Here is a 20,008-nt window from a genome sequence, read left to right as displayed (position 1 = left end):
CCCAGACTAGCATCAAACTTGTGATCTTCCTGCCTCAGTCTCCCAGGTACTAGGATTACAGGTATGTGCCATCCATGCCTGGTCTCCAGCAAAGGATACTACATAAACAAAACAAAACAAAAATACCTTGAACTTCAGGAATTATACAGATGTTTTTCACAGAATTACTTTTATGTAATTTTTCAAAGTATATGACTCAAAAGTGATAGATAATGATACCAAACGAGTCAGAATCACAAGCAAGAGCATCATGCCCTATGTCTTTCCTCAGTCAAATCTGTCGTGCAATGACCTGCTGGAATCCATGAGTCCTAGGAAGGGGTGTTGATGCTGACACCTGCTGTAGGCTACTTGGAAGGATCTGAAGCTGCTGCTGCTTTTCCTTCAGTAAAAATGCCCTTCTGTCCCATTCTAATTGTAAATGCTGCTTTGGTTATAAATCTTTCTAATTGCAGCCTTGTTGAATTAGGACAGAACCCAGGAAGTAGAAGGAAGATACTGACCTCAGGCCTCACTTTGACAGAATTAGACAAGGGTCTGTAAGGCAGAGTGCTGTGTGGCTGATACACTCAAGGCAGGGGCTGGCTTCTGACAACAGCTGCCCTTTAACCAGCTGGGACAGTTAGAGCAGAGAGCTTAGCTTTCTATCAACATCTATCTGTGGTTGAAGATCAGTGAATTAATTGCTAACACCTATGAGTCTGAAGCTGACACTCAGATCCTCTGCCATTGCTATCATTGCAAGAACCCAGCTTGATGCACCTAACAGATGGAAGCTTTGACTTAAGTGCACACGCCTGAGAGTCACTCTTCCTCTTCTCTTTCAGAACTGATATACAAGGAGGTAATGGATTTGGAGGAACGAACTAAGAATGGAGTCATAAGAGGGCAGCCGTCTCCTTTAGGTTGGTTACAATATAAACCTGGTTATGCTTGTGATTGTGCCTTGCATCTTGTGTTATAATCTTGAGAGGCCTGGAATCTGCAGTTCTTCCCATGCTCACTCAGTTTGGTTGTTAAATTTCAAAGCCATGACACACTATTGTCTTGATGCATTTGCTGATTTAAACCCAGTTTTCATTGACACCCCAGCCATGTCTTTAAATAAGAAAACATCCCTTAGAGTTCCTTATTCTCTGCGTTGAAAAGTCTTCAGTTGGAATAGATAAAAACCTCACCACAAAATTTGCTATGTGTGCCATCACGTTCTGACGTTCTTTTTAGTACATTAGTCACACTTGAATACAAGCTTCTGAGGACCTCTTGTCTCTCAGTGTTCTGCTCATCGCTGTACAGAAAGGGGACAAGTGCGTCAGCAGAGTCCTACCTGCTCGGCTTTAGCATCTTGGGGCCCTGAGCACTACACACTGTTTTTGTTCTGTATATGTATTTTTGAGGACTTAAGTTCTTGTACTTAGTTCTAAATGACCCCTATTGAGTGAGCGTATGGCTTGAAAGTCGCTACATCTTGTTGAGCTGCTTTGACACGTTCTTCCTCTGAATGAGGCTGACCCCTTACAAGGGTTTCTGTCTCTCTCTCCATAAGGTTTTCCTGGTTTTTGAGCTCTTTCATTTTTAAATGCATGAAAGCTGGTCTTTTTTTTTTTTTTTTTTTTTTTTGGTTTTCCGAGACAGGGTTTCTCTGTGTAGCCCTGGCTGTCCTGGAACTCACTTTGTAGACCAGGCTGGCCTCAAACTCCGCCTGCCTCTGCCTCCCAAGTGCTGGGACTAAAGGTGTGAGCCACCACGCCCGGCTTTTTTTTTTTTTTTTTTTTTTAAGATGCTGTTCTTTTGTGTTGGCTTCTGCTTTGTAAGATGGACCAGGAGTATCACTTGAACACTGTGGTTTTTGTGAGACTATCAAAAGTAATTTTTTATACTATTTTAGTTCTCAGACTGTTTTTAGTTACTTGGATATTAGAGATCTTCTCTCCAACAAAATGAAGTGTAAGCAGTTTTATATGTACTCTCAACTCTTTTGGAACACACCCTGACACCCATTTATGGATCTTGCTGTAGGGCCATTCTCCATGTTACTTGGATTTTAACTTCTTGTCTTAAACTAAAAATGCATTATGGAAAGGAAAACAAGTATAGGTTTCTAGACATTTTCACAATTCTCCCTTCGTAGTTTGTGTGCATAAGAGAACATTAGTGTTGGGTTCAATACGATTCAGCAACCCGTAAGCCCAGGAGAAGTCTATAGACACTGAAGGTAGGCAGCACAGTCCAGGCAGCCCGGTCTGCAACTCTCTCTGCAACTGGTTTGCTGTTTTGTTTCTCATAGCACAGGTGCAGCAATGATCAATGGCTCTCAGCATCCATCGTCTTCGCCGTCTGTCAATGACATGTCTTCAATGTCCACAGATCCGACTTTGGCCTCGGATACAGACAGCAGTCTAGAAGCATCAGCTGGACCTCTGGGCTGCTGTAGATGACTACTTGGGCCTTGGGTGGGTGGGAGGGGTGGGGAATTGGTTAGTCATTGATAGAACTGCTTTAAAAACAATTCAGTGGGCATATTTTTGAGTGATTTTTCAGAAAATGTAGAATTCATTTTGTAGTAAAGTAGTTTATTTTTTTTAATTTCAAGTGTTGTAATTTAAAACTTAAGTTGTGTTTTTAAACAGCAACAAAACTGTATTGTATTTTTGCTGTAATTAACTGTATAATGTAAACCTAATTATTTTATCATGGTTTAAATTTTGCATATTTGCTTTATCTTATGCTGCTGATTTTTTTACTGAATTTGTAAGATTTTTGTTTATCAAAGCAACTATTATGTGGTGACTTGCATATATCATGAATTATTTAAGATGTTTATAAGTTTTTTATTAGAATTTATTTCAGATGTTTGTTCATGATGCTATCCTTCAGGGTTATGTGCTTATCAATGAAATAACCCCAGAGGAATAAGGGAAAATAACCTGTAGCCAGTTATATTCAGGAATAACTACTGTAAATGATGAACGCATCAAGAAACCTCCAATATTTGCTACTTGCCAATCCCAACTTAGTTAAAACAATTGGTAGGCAACCTTACCTAAATTTTAGCAAACATCTTATCTAAATGGCAGAATAACTCAGAGCATGTCTTTAAAGATGCTGGGCACATCCTTCTACATTTTGAATCTCCCTACACCAACCCAACGAAAACTTAAATTAAGGAATGTGGTATATTCTGATCATCTGTGGCATGCTTAAAGCTTTGATCACACAAAGTTAAGAGGATACTTCATGAATATACATTTCAGTGGAGATCAACAGATGCTTCCCCTGTCCTAGCTATGAGCCTGCTTCTGTATACACTGAGTTAATCTCCTCAGGCTGTAGGTCCTGGCAAGAGCCTGGACTTTCCCTGTTGTACAGCTTCTGGCCTCTGGCCTTTCCCAGTTCCTGTTCCTTAGCGGGTCAGTCTGTTGAGCACCAGTTTGTGGTGTTTCTGGCCATTTGATTCTACCTGTAGCATTATCCTGTTTCTACTAGCTGTCAGGAGGTTCCAAAGCCTACTTAAACTTGTGTAGGTGACTTTTAAATGAGCAATATGCCGTTCATCTGAAAATAGTAGCACACAGCCATATGTAGGATGTCATTTTCTAAGGACTGTTTCTTCACAGTGAGCAGAGCAGGCATAGTGGTGGTTCTTTAATCTGAGTCTTTGATTTTTTTATATCTGATTTCCAGTGTGGACGTTGAGTAGTGTAAGAATGGTGCTGCTCCTGACAAGTGTGTGTTAACTGTTTACATTTTATATCTGCAGAATCCTTTCTCTGTAACTGAATTTTCCTAAGTAAAATGTCATCAAGGTCTCATTATTTCTGAAATGATGTCTATAATGCCCAGGCACCTTTGGTATTATCTGGAACAAGAGGGATTTCATGTAATGAACTGGGAAATGTTTTCTTCATGAGCTGCAAGGTTGTAGGAAGGAGCCCGGAGCCCCTTGGAGCTCACAATCAACAGGAGTAAGAGCAGGCACAGCTTGGCAGATTTCTGAAAGGTTGCTTAGCAGGTTTTTTTGTTTTGGTTTTGTTTTGTTTTTTGGATCTTTTTTTTTTTTTTGGTTGCTTTTTAAAAACATTTAGTGTATAATTACTTTCAAATAAGCTATTTTAAGTCATTGTTAATGTGCAATACTTAAGATTAAGATATTACCTTTTTAAACATAGCAAGTTTATCATGATTTCTAGCCTCCCATCTTTTAGTGATTCCTTTTCTATATGTACAACATGGTGCGTTTATTTTATTATACAAGTATGAATTTGAGACTGTTACGCCTCTTGGGTTCTAGAAATATAAGGTTTAAGTCAGGATTTTAGCAGAAATTGGAGCATGAGTGTGTTCTTATTTTATATTAGTTTTGCATCTAACTGGTTTTGGTTTTGCCTTGATAAAATGTGTCACTATTGCACTTACCCACTGATATGCTGTAGTTAGTTTTCTGTGTTTGTGTTTGATTGCTGAGAAGCCATCTTCTTCATTCAGATTTCGGTTAAGTAAGGAATGCTAGTTGTTTGATTGTCTCATCTGTTGTAATTGCCAGCTCCCACTTGCCAGCAATCATGTTTCAGTTGAATTTAAAAAAACAAGCTTGCAATGCTTAATGTAAGCTGAAATACCTAACAGAGTATACCTAAAAGCAAGGTCTGTTTGTTAAACATGTGCCCCACACATTAAGATCCACTGTATACACACACACACACACTATACACACACACACACACACACACACACACACACACACACCACTGTGTTTAAATCTTTTAACATAAATCCTACTGGTACTTTTAGAGTCTTAAAGCATCTTAAGTATTTTTTTAAGAAATTACAAATAACATTTCTGTCTATCAGTACCTATTAAACCACCCTATAATTTGACTTTTCAATTATATATACTTATGATACCCATTGTCTTACTATCTAAAAGTTGTTTAGCTGAGAATTAGCATTCCACTTGATGGTTTAGGAAAGAGAGCCTTATTCTTCCTACATGTCTTCCTGGTTACAGTTCTCATACCCACTAACACATAGTGACCATCTGTAAGATGAGCATGCTGTTGGGATTGCTTTGTTATACATAGAGCATCTCACTCTTTAATGCTATTTGCTTAAGTGGTTTTTACTGTGTCATGCCATGCTGCTGATTGCCAAATCTCAGAAGAGTGCACACCAGAAGCAAAGGCCCGGTGTGTTCACACCTGGCTAGTAAGAGGAACAGTAGTCCCCGCCAATACAGAGAAGCTGCTTGTGTACAAAGCTTGCCTGTCAGCCTATATCCCTCAGTTCTGAGCTCATCTCACTTTGTTACCCTAAGACTTGGAGGTAGAAAGGACACTGAAGGATAGGATGAGCAGTAGGCAAGGGAAGCTGTTTCCTGAGTTACGAAAAGAATTTGGTTTACATTATTGGCCAGTTTCTGCCGCACACATGAAGACAACCATCAGTGTTGCCTCAGCACTAGCCTGCACAGCATTTTGAGATTGAGAAAAAAAACAAACCAACATCATAGTATATTTTCAGAAATACTGTTGTAGTTTGTGAGTGTTGTTGATTAGTCACTCATTAGTGTAGAGTGGATGCATGATGCCCCATGACCCCAGTGAGTCTCACCAGTGAGTAGAATACCCAGCACCGTCTCTCACCCGTAGCCCTCTTCAGCATTGCCTCGTGGCTTGTTGCATTCTAGTGTGCATATTCTAGTGTGCATTGTGTTTCTACTGATCTCTTGGGTGTTTCCTGTGAACCACAGGAGGCACATTTGTCCTAATCGAACGAAAGAAAGATGAAAGAGATAAGGGCATTGAAGCAGAAATGTGTGGTTTGGGGTAAGATAGGAAAATTGTGTCCTAATTAATTTCAAAGTAACTGCTCTTAGGCAAAGTGCTTTTAAGGGGAGTCTAATAAGCAACTTTCTGGGCACTTCTGGTTTAGATTCTCTTCATTACTGAAACTCCTGAGAAATATTACCTGTGGATTAGTTTTGCACAATGTCCTATTCTCACAATGACTTAAAATTAAACTAGGTTTTTATTGAACTACCTCACACTGATTTTCTATGCTTTCCCAAGTAAGCTGTAGCCCTTACTGTTCGACCTTTACTGAGTGTAAATTATAAATGTGCGTTGAATACTTTCTAGCCACTGTTCACAAAACACCAGTAAGCATGTGAAGTGCAAACCTTGCGTCAGTAAGAGACAGTCCCGTGTAGTCTTCCACTGTGTCTGGGGAATTGTGCTGCATATGCTTATTGACATCATCACTGTTTTTGTAAGAAACCTGCTCGAGATATCAGTCCATGCTTTACATTTTACAGAAGGAGAAAATCTTAGTAAATTTTACGAAGAAATAAATTACTTTTGTAGGCCCAATATTTGGTATATTTTTGAGAAGCTGTTAATCTTATAGCGGAATGATGAAGTTAAACTGAAGTAGCTGTCTGCCTGGACTGTGATGTCTATTTTCTCATTACGGTTTACCCTGTTAATAAGGTTTTAAACCTCAAAACAGAGGATGATAATTAGATTTTTTTTCTCTTTCCCTGTACATGTCATTCCTTCTTCATCCCACCCCTTCCGTGTGCTCTCCTCTATTCTCCTCTCTAGACAAAACAAATGGGGCACTTTGTAGGGCATGCTGGGATCATTACTGTGGTTTACTCGTTCATGCCCTAGTCATTCAACATGCACCACTGGGTGTAACAGTGTTATCTAGTATGTCAATTGGTTATAATATTTTAAATAAAAAAGAAAAAGTGGTATGAAAGAAAGAGTTCTTCATTGAAAGCAAAACAAAATTGTGGGGTTTTTTTCCTGGTGGTTTTAGGGTTTCCTGTGGACTGAGGTAAGGTTGTTAGTAGGGCAGGTGTCTTAGGTTTGGATTTTATACACATTGTCATCCCGGCTTTAACTGCTGGTGTATGGCTTGATCTAGGCTTACTGTTCTTATGTTTCAAATCACTAGAGGAACTTTAAGAAAGAAACTTTGCTTCAGTGCCCTTTGACCTAGTAACTGCATGAAACAGCAGCCATCATGGCCAATTGGCAAAAATCAGTATCAGACCTGAGTCTGTCAAAAAAAAAAAAAAAAAAAAAAAGCAGGAAGTTTGAACATGGAGCCAGTTGTATCTGTTCTGTCCACAGGTTCTCATCACTGCTAATGGGTGAGCTGCATGAAGGTGTACAGGGTCCCTCTAAGTGCTAACCCAGCCGATGGGATGGCGTTCTTCCATCTTGCCTGGCTTCTGTCCACACAGCCTTTGTACCCATGCCATCCTCCCCTGCCTCTGCGTACACTAACACTGAAGCCATTTGCTGCCTGTACCTGCTGCCTTGGCAGCCATGAGATTGCTGAGCTGGTGCCTGCTGTCCTGCTACTGTCATAGGTAGCGAGATAGAGTAGCAGAGCTTGAACCAGAAGGTTAACCTCAACCTGATTTTGAATTGAGTGATCAAGGCTCCCACTCAGTCATAAAGTGGAGTTCCTTGTGTGGCTAATACAGGTGCTGCATTTTTTAAAGTTTTTTTTTGTTGTTTTTTGGGGTTTTTTGTTTTTCTCAAAATCTGTGATTTACTTGTATTGATTTTAGGTTATTTTTTTATTTTATTTTTTTTTTAAAGATTTATTTATTTATTTATTTATTACATGTAAGTACACTGTAGTTTTCTTCAGACACTCCAGAAGAGGGAGTCAGATCTCATCACGGATGGTTGTGAGCCACCATGTGGTTGCTGGGATTTGAACTCCAGACCTTTGGAAGAGCAGTCGGGTGCTCTTACCCACTGAGCCATCTCACCAGCCCCTTAGGTTATTTTTTTTTTTTAAAGCTATTTAAGCTTATATACCAGGGGTTGATCCTACTAGAAAATAAGTTAACTTTCAAATATGCTTTAAAGATGTTAGGTTTCCATACAAGTTTTATTTCATCAGTTAAAGAAAGCATGCTGTTGAGACTCTGCTAGAAAGTAGAATTCGAGGAATCAAGAAGGGAAGGGGGGAGGGAGAGGGAGGAGAACCAAGACTGCGGAGGAAAACAGGCAGGTTCAAGAAGGTGCATCTTTCTGTGAGAAGACTTCTGAAGAGGAAGGGTATTCTAAACAAAAGGAAAAGGTACAGGTTTAAAAGTAAGTGCCTGGGTGGCGATGAGGGCAGACAGGCCAGGCACAGGTGTACAAATAGTCTTCCTGACAGGAAAGCTGAGGTTCCAAATTGGAACACTGAGAAAGAACACAGAACAGGAGGGCCTGCTTCATCCTCTAGAGCAGCAGCTCTCAACCTTCCTAATGCTGTGCACCTTTAAATACAGTCCCTCAGGTTGTGGTGACCCCAACCATAAAGTTATTTTTGTTGCTAGTTAGTAACTGATTTTGCTATTGTTATGAATCATCATATATACCTGATGTGCAGGCTAATATGCAACTCCTGTGAAAGGTGGTTCCGGGCCCAGTTGAGAACTGCTGCTCTGGATAGTCAGAACCCAGTGCAGAGTGTGAGATGATGAGACGTTATCTTAGGATCACTGCAGTGAGAACAAATCCAGTCCAGGCTAGAGGTGGGAACATGGAACATGTAAGCATGGAAGCCAAGTGCCTTGTTGAGAGCAGTAAGGTGGGAAAGAGGGCTCACTTAAGCATGTTGCTGAGCTTAGTCAGCTTGGGGAGCTGGATGGTGTTCTGGGCCCTGTACTTCTGAGGAGCATTCATTACAGTGGGTCTCTACCCAGTGCATCTTAGTATTTGTACCTCTCCTGTTTGCAGGGTCTATGGCAGAGGGCATGTCATAGGAAGAATGGGACAGTTGACTTGCATCCAACCTACCTCTAGATTTCTCCAGTTTTCTGTCTGCATGAGGCCTGTGACATCTGCTTATCGTGGCCCCATAGCATTCCAGATCACTTTGAACAGAAGGAAAGGAAAAGCTTCCTAGTAACGTGCATGAGAATGCCCAAGTTCCCTGGACAGGTACTTGTGAAAACTGGCCAAGAAGTGGAAAGAGCCATGCAGATGAGAATGGACCAAAAGGGAGAAGCCAAAGTGCATGTGTTCCCTGGCAAAACCAGATCTTGGCGAGATAGGCACATTGAAATGTGCTGTGCTTCTGCATTGCCAAGCATGGGGACTCTCTAGATGTGTGCTGGTTGTGTGGGTGCTTATGTAAATAAGTGTAACCTGGGAAGAAATGGAAGTTGCATGGTAGAGAAATGCTGACACTAAAGGAAGGCATTTTGTGTGCTCCAGAATGACTGTATGCTAAACCCTGAGCTGCCTTCTCCATACCCCACCCTCCCAAACTGCACCTGGTCGGTAAGAATCCCTTGAGAGATGTACCTCATGATCAACTTCCAAAGACCAATTCTTTGTTTTACATTTTCATTAAGGATTGCAGTGTGTTATGTTATTTTCTTGTGTCTTTCCCACCAGGCCTCTTGTCAGCCAGTCTACCCACGTTGTATTCTGTTCTATCCTGAGTGTGCCATGCACACCCTCACTTGCCCAGAGGCAATCGTTCTCCTCTGTAAGCCTCTGATTATTGCCTCTTACAGAGATCTGTCCTCCAGAAATGGCATAGCCTTTGCCATCTTTAAATCACAGCAGTGTAACCCAAGCCCCTAAGAGGGGAGTGACTAACATTCCCTGGTGGAGAACAGTTGATTGGGACGGATCCATCGGGTAGCTGCCTCTTAGTTGCCTCAGTTAAAATCATTGAGATCTGGACTTGGGTGAGGTTAAATCTTTGATCTGGGAGTGCCCTATCTGGGATAAATGGGTGTCCATATCTCCCCAGGAAGTCATATAATATGATTGCATAATTCTTGCTAACTTAAAACAAAAAAAACAAAAACAAAACAAAAAACAGCCAAGGCTGGAGAAATCGGCGCCAGGAAAAAGAAAAAAGAAAAAAAGCCAAAAAGAAAGGAAAAAAAGGGGACCTCTTTCTAAACTTCTGTTCTCCCTCTCTCTTGTTTGGTCTCTGGCTCTGATGCTCTGTCTATTGTCTCTGCCTGTTTCTCTCTCATGTCTTTCACTCTCCCCCTTCCCCAATAAACCTCTTGGCCTAGAAAAAAAAAAGGAAAAAAAGAGAAGAGAAGAGAGAAAAGGGGGGAGGGGGCTGGCGAGATGGTTCAACGGGTAAGAGTACTGACTGCTCTTCTGAAGGTCCTGAGTTCAAATCTCAGCAACCACCTGGTGGCTCACAACCACCCATAATGAGATCTATGCCCTCTTGGTGCATCTGAAGACCGCTACAGTGTACTTAGATATAATAATAAATCTTAAAAAGAAAAAAGGGGTGTGGGGGTGTGAAAGGACAGCGTTCAGAGGTTAGTTCTCACCTGTTTGCTGAAGCACGATCTGTTTCTGTACCTGTACTGGATGCTCAGGGCTAGCTGACTTGAGGGCTTCAGGCCCTGTCTCCACCTCCCATCTCTGTAGGATGTTTGAGTCACAGACGCTAGCCATCAGTCTGTATGTTTTGCCCTCATGCTTGCTCACTTCATTCTCCCTTCTGCACAGGTAATGAAGGAGGCACCATGTTCATGTGTTAGTTGATGACAGCCTGTGCTCTATTGATAGAGCACATATACCCTGCCCCTTAATGCCCTGGGAAGGGAGAGCCTGGTGTAGACACTTAGCATGCAAATGCTGTTTAAGCCCATGACTAGGACTTTTGACCGCAGTGTTTATATTTCTCGACATGTTGCACAAGTCACTGCATACAGTATAAGGTTACTGCAGTAATGGGAATGTAAAATGCCCAAAATTGGACCTAGCCTCTAGTCTTGGTAAATGGCTTGCCTTCTCCCTGCTCTCTTTTCTCATAAAACAAGGAGGCATAGGTCACTGTAAAGGCTCATTGTCCACACAGGTGGAGCAGTATGTAAGGCACCTTTGGCAAATAGTTGTCTCTTAACTCTCAGCTAGAGGTTCAATCTGTAGAGGTCATAACAGTTCGGCTAGCTACAGTCACTCTAATGTTCAAACAGCAGCCAGGTCTTAGGGAAATGCACACTCAGAAGAATAGGATATGCAGCAAATAAATGCTACTTCTCTTTCCTAGGATGCGCTGGAAAGAGCGTCTAACACCCAGCACTCACCCTCACAGCGCAGCAGAGCCAAGACTAGGCATTCCCAAGCCCCACATCACATCACGTGGATCCTACCCCTTGTTTCCAGCACTGGACCAAGAGACACCAGAAACTAAATGGGGAGTGGGATGGTGGCTGGGGAGCCTCAACTCTGCAGGGCAGTTTGTAGCCCCTACTGACCTGGACTGGGGCCAGCCTTGAGAACTCACCACTTGGGTGAGGACAGGGTTGTGATTTACAACTTGAGGATTGGCAAGGCTAGGCTATGATCTTTCAAATCTGACTCCAAAATGAAATTCCCAATTGTCTGGAGACAGGTGTCAGATGCCACCACAGCCATCTCAGCTGCCAGTCAGTAGGCCCTGCTCTGGGTGGGCTTGAGAAGGTACTGTGGCCAAGTACTTCCTCTTCACAGAGTGCTAAGGTGAGTGAGTGCCTCCCTCCTTTCCCAGGGCCCCAGGAGGCAGCAGAGTGCATTCATCCGGCTTGTCCTCAGGCCAGCTTCTCCATTCCTCTAGCCTTTGCTGACACCCATACAGTCTGTCAAAGGTTCACCTCCATTGTTCTCATGTCAGCAGTATGCCACCAGACCTTGTTAATTGCTGTCTTTAAATAGACCTGCTGGGAAGTAGGGGGGATGCTATTGGGCTGACCTACTCAGCTACCATCCAGGCCCAGGGCTTATGAATTCACCCACCCCAACATCTACTTTATCTATGGACTGCTGGAGCCTGTGAAGGAGCCAGTCCTGCAGAACCAAAGCTGCAGGACTCCACGACTCAGCCGAATATCCAAGAGTCTGTGGGGGTTCAATATTGCTGGTGTAGCAGAAGCCAGAGGCTTTGAACTAGACTAATGGCTCATGGCAATGAACATTAGCAAGTAGAGCTCTTTGGGCAAAAGGATACACAACTTGCAATGCCATGAATGAATATGGGAAATGTGGGGAAAACGAGCAAATAGTGCAACAGAAAACTGCTTGATAGGGTCATGTTTTTTGTTGTTTTGCTTTTCTTCTCTGACCTTTAATTTTTTTTATTTTCTTTTGGAGAGGAGATTATAAGGATGGATATGGAAGGACTGGGAAGTGAGTGGAATTGGGGTACATGATTTGAAATTCCCAAAGACTCGATAAAATGTTAAGACCCTGCTTCGCAGCACCATCCACATAAGGATGTAAAAGGATGTGCCAGCATTCTCCCCTTGGTTTCCTCCCCGTCAACCTTCGGCCAGCCTTCCAGCATCCAGTGTCCTTGACTACTATACCTGCATCCACTTATGCCCACTCTATGCAGTGGCCAAAAATGCAGAATTTGTATAATTCAAGCCTGCTCATGTCAGTGGAATGAAAGCTTGCCTGCTTGCTCCCTCCATCTGACCCCATCAGGTCTGCCCATCACCAACGACAGTCCTTTCCATCTGCCTTGGTCAGCTTTGCATCACTATAGTGAAATATTCTAGATAATTACAGAGAAAATATTTAGGCTTATAGGAAAAAGGTTCAGCCATGATTGGTTAACTAGGATGCTTCAGGCCTGTGACAAGGTAGCATAGTAGGGGACATGGTAAAAACCAACTCCATGGGCCATGAAGCAAAGAAAGAGAAAGGACCAGAGTCTTCAAGTCCCCTTCAAGGGTACATGGCAAAGGACCTCAGGAACTCTTGTACAGCCATTTCCTTTCTGTTGAAACATTGGCCTGGAAAGGACGGGGTTTGGTGTTCAGTCTTGGCTGGCCTAGAACTCGCTGGCTCTGCCTTATGCGTGGGAGGATTAAAGGTATGTGTCCCACACCATGTGAGAAGACTCTTAAACCTTAAGAGGCTGGGGAAGCCGAGGACGGAGTCTCAAGGCCATACCCCACATTTATAAAAGTAGCAAACGCTTAAGGAGACTGGCAGAACTAGCAACTCGCAGGGAGCTCCTGGCCCATGCTAGGTGGGCTTTTCCAGATACGGCTGACATTGTTACCCATCCTCCTGAAGTAACCCCCAAGAAACTTACTAAGCTATAGAGTTTATGTCTTCCTCAAGAAAGTCACACAACCTTCCCTAAGGCCTCACCTCTTAAACAGTGAGCAATCTGTCCACCCACCCACCCCCCCCAAAAAAAAAAAACAAATTTTAAAACATGTCTCAAAGTAGCCTGGCTAGAATCTTAAATTATTTTTACCAGTTCATACCTCTTTACAATTAAAGTCTCATTCCCCATCTGTTCATAGTCACAATTCACTGTTTGACTTAAGAGAGGTCATTCATTCTAGTATGATTATGGCTGGAACCTTTAGGCTTGGAAGAGAAGGAAAGGTTGAGAGGTTCTGGCAGAGCACCCACTGTGGATGAGCCTCATGGTCAGTGCCTCTCATCAGAAGTCAGATGTCTAGGCACTAGAGTGCATTGCACAATGGGAGAAGAGACCTGAGATGCATCCTTAAAAGTTGTACATGCCTACATCCCTGTTTGCCAGCAGGTGGCAGAGTTGGCTAGCAAACTCTTCCCTATAGGGGGCAGGCAGGCAGGCAGCTGGCCTTTACTCTCTTTTCCTACTGTGAAGCCCTGGAAGCTCTTTTGATGAGCTGGTGGCTTTTTTTTTTTTTTTTCTTTAAGTCAACTCAGCAGAGTTCTACACCTGTGCTGAGGGAACAAAACAGGGTTGTTTTGAATAAATTGGTGGTCCCACCTAACCTCTCAGGGCTGTTTCCCCTGTCACAGAGGATATAAGGAGTAATCTTTAAATTGTCGTGTGAGAGGTTCTGAGAAATCAGTCACGTTAGCTTGTCCTCTCTGAATACGGGGGAGGAAGGAACGGGCTGCAGCAGTGCCCTATAACATACACTTATATCTCTGCTGCCCTCTTGGGACTCCCAGGGACACCCTGACCCTGGCCTCTGACGCTGGGAGCATCCTTGGGAGTAATCCTAGTTGTGGAAATCTCCAGTCCTCTTCCAAAGAACAGTCAGAGGTCAGGTGTCAGTTGGCCTTACCACTGAGGGTGAGGGTAGGGGCAGCTGGCCTTGAATTTCATGGGGGGTGGGGGGTGGAGCCAGTGCTAACTAATAGCACTGTAACCCTGGCCATTCTGCTGCCCGGGTGTTGTCAGTCAGGTAGGTGGGCATTAGGGGCTTAATGCCTTTAACGCATGGTGACCTGTAACTGGGATACATTGAAGACGTCTTAACCACTACCACCCCTACATACACACACAGAGAGACAGACAGAGAGGGACCATAGGTCACTGTTTAAGGGGGAAAGGAGAGGCCAGGCCTCTCACAGCCGGGCCTGTATAGTGGCCAGTTTTCACTGTCAGTTTGACTGGGTTTACATCCATAGAAGAGACACTGAGACACCTCTGGGCCTGTCTAGGACATTTCCAGAGGAAGATCCATAGTCTAGTGGATGCAGTGAGACCAGCTGTCTCGGATTCCTATTGCTCCAGCTAGGTTAGCTCTCATGCCGCAGCAGCTGAAGGCCTTCCTAAAACGTTTCTGTCGGGTATTTTATCAGAGCAACCAGAATATGCCCGGGCTTCCTGAAGCCTGGGGGGGTGGGGGGTGGGGCAGGGGTCACTCAAGGTCTGAAGCTGTCTCAAGGAGTTAAGGTAGACCTGGAAGTTACCGGCCCACTCCTTCTCCCAGACCTGCAAAGTGGGCAGGCTCTAGAGGACCAATCAGCTCTGGCCTTCTGTAAACCCAGCCCTCCGGAAGCAGAGCTGAGCCCCTGCAGAGGAAAGCAGGTTGCAGAGGACCCTGCAGGGTAAGAAGTAGCCACAGTGGCTCTGAGATGGGAGAGTTAAAGGAGCCTCTGAGGTGGCTTCCCCCACAGTAGTGCTGAGACCCTCAGGGAGCTCCACCCACACCCGAGGATGATCCGCCTTCCAAGAAACTTAGCACCTGGTAAACTCCCCTCGGCACAGACATGAAGAATGAGGCTGGCGACAGGCGCCATGCTTTCAGAGCACGTTTAATAAAGTTCTTGGTGGCCTGGCTCTCAAGGTGCCATCCTTTTGGGTGGCCACTGAGGACTCTTCCTGGATGAGAGGCGGATGCTCATGATCCTGGCACCGTCTCCTCTGACCCCTCCTGGGACCCGTATGTTTGGAAAAGTATCCAGATCCTGCCTGGACTCTCTGGGATCCTGACCGTCCCCATCCTGGTGTCAGGATCCCTCTCTCTATCTGGCACTTGGAGGCAGATGGCCCTGCTGGTGGCCTGGCCCAAACTTGAAGCTTCTGGCTTCCTCTGCAGCCTGTGGCCAGCCCTGCAGGAAACGTGAGCAGACATAGACAGACGCGTGCCTCTGCTCCTTTCACTCCGGGGCTCTGGACCCTTTGGTCCCGGCAGTCAAGCTCCCCAGGGTGGAGAAGAACTCCTCCATCTCCCTCTGCAGCAGCTGGTTCCTGCGCTCCGCGTCCTCCCGTGCTCGCTCCGAGTTCCGGAGCTTGATCTCCAGCATGGCGTACTTCTTCCTCTCCTGGTCCAGCTCCTCTTCCAACCGAGACATCTGCTTTCGCAGGTCAGCACTGCCCTCCTCGATGCTTAAAAATCAAGAAGAGGGGGATTTTCAGACTCCAGCTACTGGGTGGGGGGTACTGTCACAGCAGGAAGAGACCAAGTCAGGGACATGGAGAGGGGGCTGTAGGAAGGGATCTCAAGGTTCTTGCTCAGTGCTGTAAGCCAATAGGGGCTCCCTCCAGGGAGGCTGCCTTCCTTGGGTTTATGACCCAGAAATGCCACCATAAGGATTCCTGCCCAGCACTGGGACTAGCAGTATCCCTGAGCCCTCACTAGATATTGCGTTTTGTCGCTCCACTCCTGTCAACTGTCCTGGTGAGGGGGGGAAAATCACCTTTTACTAGCAAGAGGGGGCAGAGGTCCCTGACTCATGTTTTTATACTCTTACCCATATCTCCTGCTGCTTTCTATATAGTGCTCAGAGGAAGGTAACCTCCCTTCACCATAGCAGTGAGCATACTACCAGAAAGGGGACCTCGTGGAGGATGGCACTGAGGTCTCGCTTGCTTCTCTTCTGTCCCCAGCCCTTCCATGCTATCCTCTCCTTGCTTGGGCCTCCCCTCTCTGTCTGTTCTATGTGAGAGTGACTTTGTCCAGTCTCTTGATGCTAAGCCCTCCTAGTAAGCTCCTGGCCTGACCATGAGCATCTCTAACTGAACAGTCCGCTGTGAAGCCCCTGACAGCGTCCTCAAGCCGTGCTCTGTCCCGCCTCGTTCTCCTCTCCAGTGAGCATCGGCTTCTAGCTCTTCCCCTACAGCAAGCACTAAGACTTTTATGCCAGGTGAGCTCTTCTCAGCTCATCAGAGAGCAAGGCCCACCCAATCCACCTTGAGAACATGTGCCACACTCTGTTTCTCCCACCTCTGCTGTTGCCCCCGTGGCCCATGCCACCCCACGGGCCTGGACTCCTGTCGCTTCCTAATTGGTGCCTACTAAACCTCTAGTAAGCTTTCCAATAGAGAGCCAAAGCCCTTGAAACACTCCACCTGTTCCTCCACACTCACTGTCCCCTGAAGAAGACCAGGCAGTACCCAGGCCTGAAGCCCCTGCCTTACTACCCTGCTCAAGGCTAGCAGAGCTCCAAGGCACGCTCTTCTACCCCCCACACACTCCCTCAGGCCTTCCTATCCTCTCCGGAGAAGGCCCTCTTCCCTCCCCAGGGCTCCTGTCCTGTATCCACTCCCCAGCACGTCATGCATTTCTGATGAATCTTGTGTATTGTCTCATCCTCGTAATCCCAAATACAAGTCAGGCCCAGAATTCTGGTGAGTTTGGGACACAGCTCTGTCCCCAGTATCTAGCACAGCATCTATCTGTTTTTCACAAACAAAAGATCCTCTTACGGAGATACTGGAAGGGCAACGACTGGATAACAGGAGGCAGAATGGGTGAGCTCCCTGTATGCCAACAGAGCCTATTCCCAGAAGCCTGCTAGATGGGACATGGTACCGTAGTCCCCTTCCTTCCTGTGCTGGAGACCATCCTCTTACAAACTCTCCTTCCATGCGGCCCCTGTCAGTTGAGAGTGGTTCAAGGGCCTTCACTGTTCCCCTCCATTCTTCCCAAGGAGATCCTGTGTAGGGAAGGAGCGTTGTATAACTAGGCTTACTATAGGTACCTGGGATAGGCTGGTCTGCACATTAGACAGCCTCTGGGCAGCCTTCTCTGTGGCCACTTTCAGTGATACAGTCATTCAAGGCTATGTTCTCACTGTATCCCAGAGAGCCACCTGGCTCCCGACTCATGTTCTACAAACACAAATTGACATTCTCCCTTGTGGAGGCCTGCCAGCTGATGGGTACACCCCCTCCCAACCCTGAATAGGCTAGTGCCATTTTCCAAGGAAGGCACCCTGGAAGCGGGCTGCTCTGAGCCTGCTCTGAGCCCCGCCCCCTGCAGCTTTCCAAGCAGCCAGCATAAGCGTGGTCCTTTACCTTTTCAGGCTCCTCTTGTACTCAGTCCTCTGCTGACACAACTCTGCCCTGAGCTCAGCCACCTGGCCCTGGAGAGCCCGGCAGCGGCGAACATGGGCCTGTGTGGGGCTGCCTGGGTCATTGGGCTCACTGCTGCCACTGCCCACACATGGCTCATCCAGGCTGTGGCCCAGGTCCGGGGACTGGTGGCCCTCACTGCTGCTGGGGAGAGGAGAGGGCTCAAGAGCCCACTCGGTGTGTAAGGAGCTGCAGGCAGAAGAATTGCTGGCCCGGCAGGCTGTGCAGCTGCTGACAGAGGCCTCTCGGGATGACGAGGCTACAGACCATGACGTGCTGGCCACACTGGCAGTGCTAGAAAATTGGCTAGATGGCGGCACATTGTCATAGGTGGAGAGTCTCTGTGCTGAGCCTGAATCTTTAAGGCGGTCCCCCGATGAGGCCCGACGGTGGCTGCGAAGAGACGATAGCCCGTTTATGAGCCAGTTCCCGCCAGAGGAGATGATGGGTACCTCTAAGGATGAGTTGACCCCTTTGGGGCTCTCTGACCGGGACGCCTGCTGCCGAAAAGAAGACTTCCAGCCAGGCAAAGTGTGCATCTTCTTCCCAGGGCTGGTGGCTGTGGGGCCAGTTTGGCTGCCAAGGCGCGGCGGCGAAGTTCTAGATAGCACTGCTGCAGCTGGCCCATCCAGAGATGAAGTCCTATGTGTGGGCAAGCCAGGGCTGCCAGGCTCACCCCGGTGATCCCTGGTGACCTCTTCAGAGCCCCACTCTACTGTGCCATGTGGTGAAGCAGGTTCTTCAAGGGAGGTTGCAGCAAAAAGCTGTCCATGTTTGCGGATGAGGACAGTCATCAGATGCTGAACCAGAGATGTGCCTGTGATAAAAGGGAGAGGTTGGCTGCAAGTGGCAATACCCATGCCTCTAACACACTCAGGTCTAACTACAGCTCAGCCACAGGATGCCTGGTCCTGCAGGGCACCTCACCTGTGTCTGAATGAGATCCAGCATACCAGCCAGTACCAAGCACACACAGGACTGTGCCCACCAAGCCCCTGAGCATGGAGGAAGCATAGCACTGCTCACCCTAGGGGGAGGTAGGTGCCATGCACACACGATGCTCATCAAGGCCACAGGATGATGGGTGGCAGGATGCAAGTGGAAATCAGAAGCCAGTAAGTCAGCCCATCCACCACACATGATTGAACAGAGTTTACACTCACACACACACACACACACACACACACACACACACACACACACACACAAATGCACGCACATCCTTTTAAAAAATTACTTATTTGGGAGCTCAGCAGTTAAGAACACTTGGTGTTCTTACAGAGGACCTGGGTTCAATTCCCAGCACTCAAATGGGGACTCACAACCATTCATAACTCTAGATCCAGGGGATCCAATGCCCTCTGCTAACCTCAGCAGACTCCAGGCATGCACATGATACACATAGACATACATGCAGACAAAACACTGATACACATTTAAAAATGAAAATTTTTAAAGGCTTTTTTTTATGTATATGAGTGTTCTATCTGCATGTGCACCTACGTGAGAGAAGAGAACATCAGATCCCATTATAGATGGTTGGGAGGCACCATGTGGTTGCTGGGGATTGAACTCAGGACCTCTGCAGGAACAGACAGTGCTTTTAACCACTGAGACATCACTCCAGCCCCCCAAATAAATTTTTTAAGGAAGTATTTACATGAGTATTTTGCCAGTATGTATTTATGTGCACCACATGTGTGTCTAGTGCCTGTGGAGGTTAGAGGAGAAAGTCAGATCCCCTGGCAGCAGAATTACAAATTGTGAGTTACCATGTGGGTGCTGGGAACCAAACCTGGGTCATTTGCAAGAGCAGCAAATACCACCATGGCTCTTGGCTCTAGCCCCTAGCCCCTATAAATATGTGTGGAGACTATATATAGTGTATGTATGTATAGATACATGTGCACAGTGTTGCCCACCCATCTCTCCATCATCCCTGAGACTCAATGCTCCAAATCTAGGAGCTCGGTGCAGGGCCCAGCAGCAAGAACAGGGTGATGAGAAGGTCTACAGTGCCTATTCTGCAGGCTTGTTCTCTCCAGCTGCCTGCAACCAAATACCAGAGTAGGGAGGTTCACCATGGATGGAAACACCATGACCTGGGTGAACTCCGCACAGTATGCTAGTGATCCAGGAGGAAGTACAGAAGGTTTTTCTCAGCCAGAAAACCGGGCCCTTCCAGAGTGGGCTATAAGACTGCTGTTGGTGTCCAACTTGGGGCCAAAACCAAGTCCGAAACCAGGGCCTCAGGAGTGTCCCCACCAGCTAGATGTGAGCATCCTGTGCGGACAGAATGATTCCTGCACTGGCTCTGTTGGGGACAGTCTTTCCAAAGGCTTGTGCATTCTTGTTTTTAATCCAGCCTCTCTATGTGGGCCCCTGGTGATTCATCTCACCTTGCTTGGCCTCTGTTTCATCATCTGGG

General features: G+C 46.1%; 2 protein-coding genes across 7 annotated transcripts in view; one reads left to right on the top strand and one right to left on the bottom strand.

Moving 5' to 3' along the window:
- Mapk8 (mitogen-activated protein kinase 8) overlaps positions 1 to 3,815 on the top strand; it is a 74,061-nt gene extending 70,246 nt beyond the window's left edge. For 2 of the 3 annotated variants that reach the window (XM_029468851.2, XM_021181283.3), the window contains exons 11-12: positions 828 to 905; positions 2,293 to 3,815. In XM_029468851.2, coding sequence (XP_029324711.1) covers positions 828 to 905; positions 2,293 to 2,438 — 224 coding nt within the window. In that variant the 3' untranslated portion in view covers positions 2,439 to 3,815. Of the gene's footprint in view, positions 1 to 827; positions 906 to 2,287 lie in introns of all 3 variants that reach the window. The other variant, XM_021181284.3, reaches the window with a different exon arrangement.
- Positions 3,816 to 15,035: 11,220 nt separating this feature from the next.
- Arhgap22 (Rho GTPase activating protein 22) overlaps positions 15,036 to 20,008 on the bottom strand; it is a 154,321-nt gene continuing 149,348 nt past the window's right edge. For all 4 annotated transcript variants that reach the window (XM_029469368.2, XM_029469369.2, XM_085828544.1 and 1 more), the window contains 2 exons: positions 17,524 to 18,397; positions 15,036 to 15,612 (listed from right to left, as the gene is read on the bottom strand). In XM_029469368.2, coding sequence (XP_029325228.1) covers positions 15,384 to 15,612; positions 17,524 to 18,397 — 1,103 coding nt within the window. In that variant the 3' untranslated portion in view covers positions 15,036 to 15,383. The remainder of the gene's footprint in view (positions 15,613 to 17,523; positions 18,398 to 20,008) is intronic.

This window comes from Mus caroli, unplaced genomic scaffold (assembly GCF_978045245.1).
Source record: "Mus caroli unplaced genomic scaffold, Mus_caroli_1 scaffold_12, whole genome shotgun sequence".
In the NCBI taxonomy this organism is placed as follows: domain Eukaryota; kingdom Metazoa; phylum Chordata; class Mammalia; order Rodentia; family Muridae; genus Mus; species Mus caroli.
The sequence above is the reverse complement of the archived record's forward strand: the minus strand, read 5'-3'. Positions and strand labels throughout refer to the sequence as shown.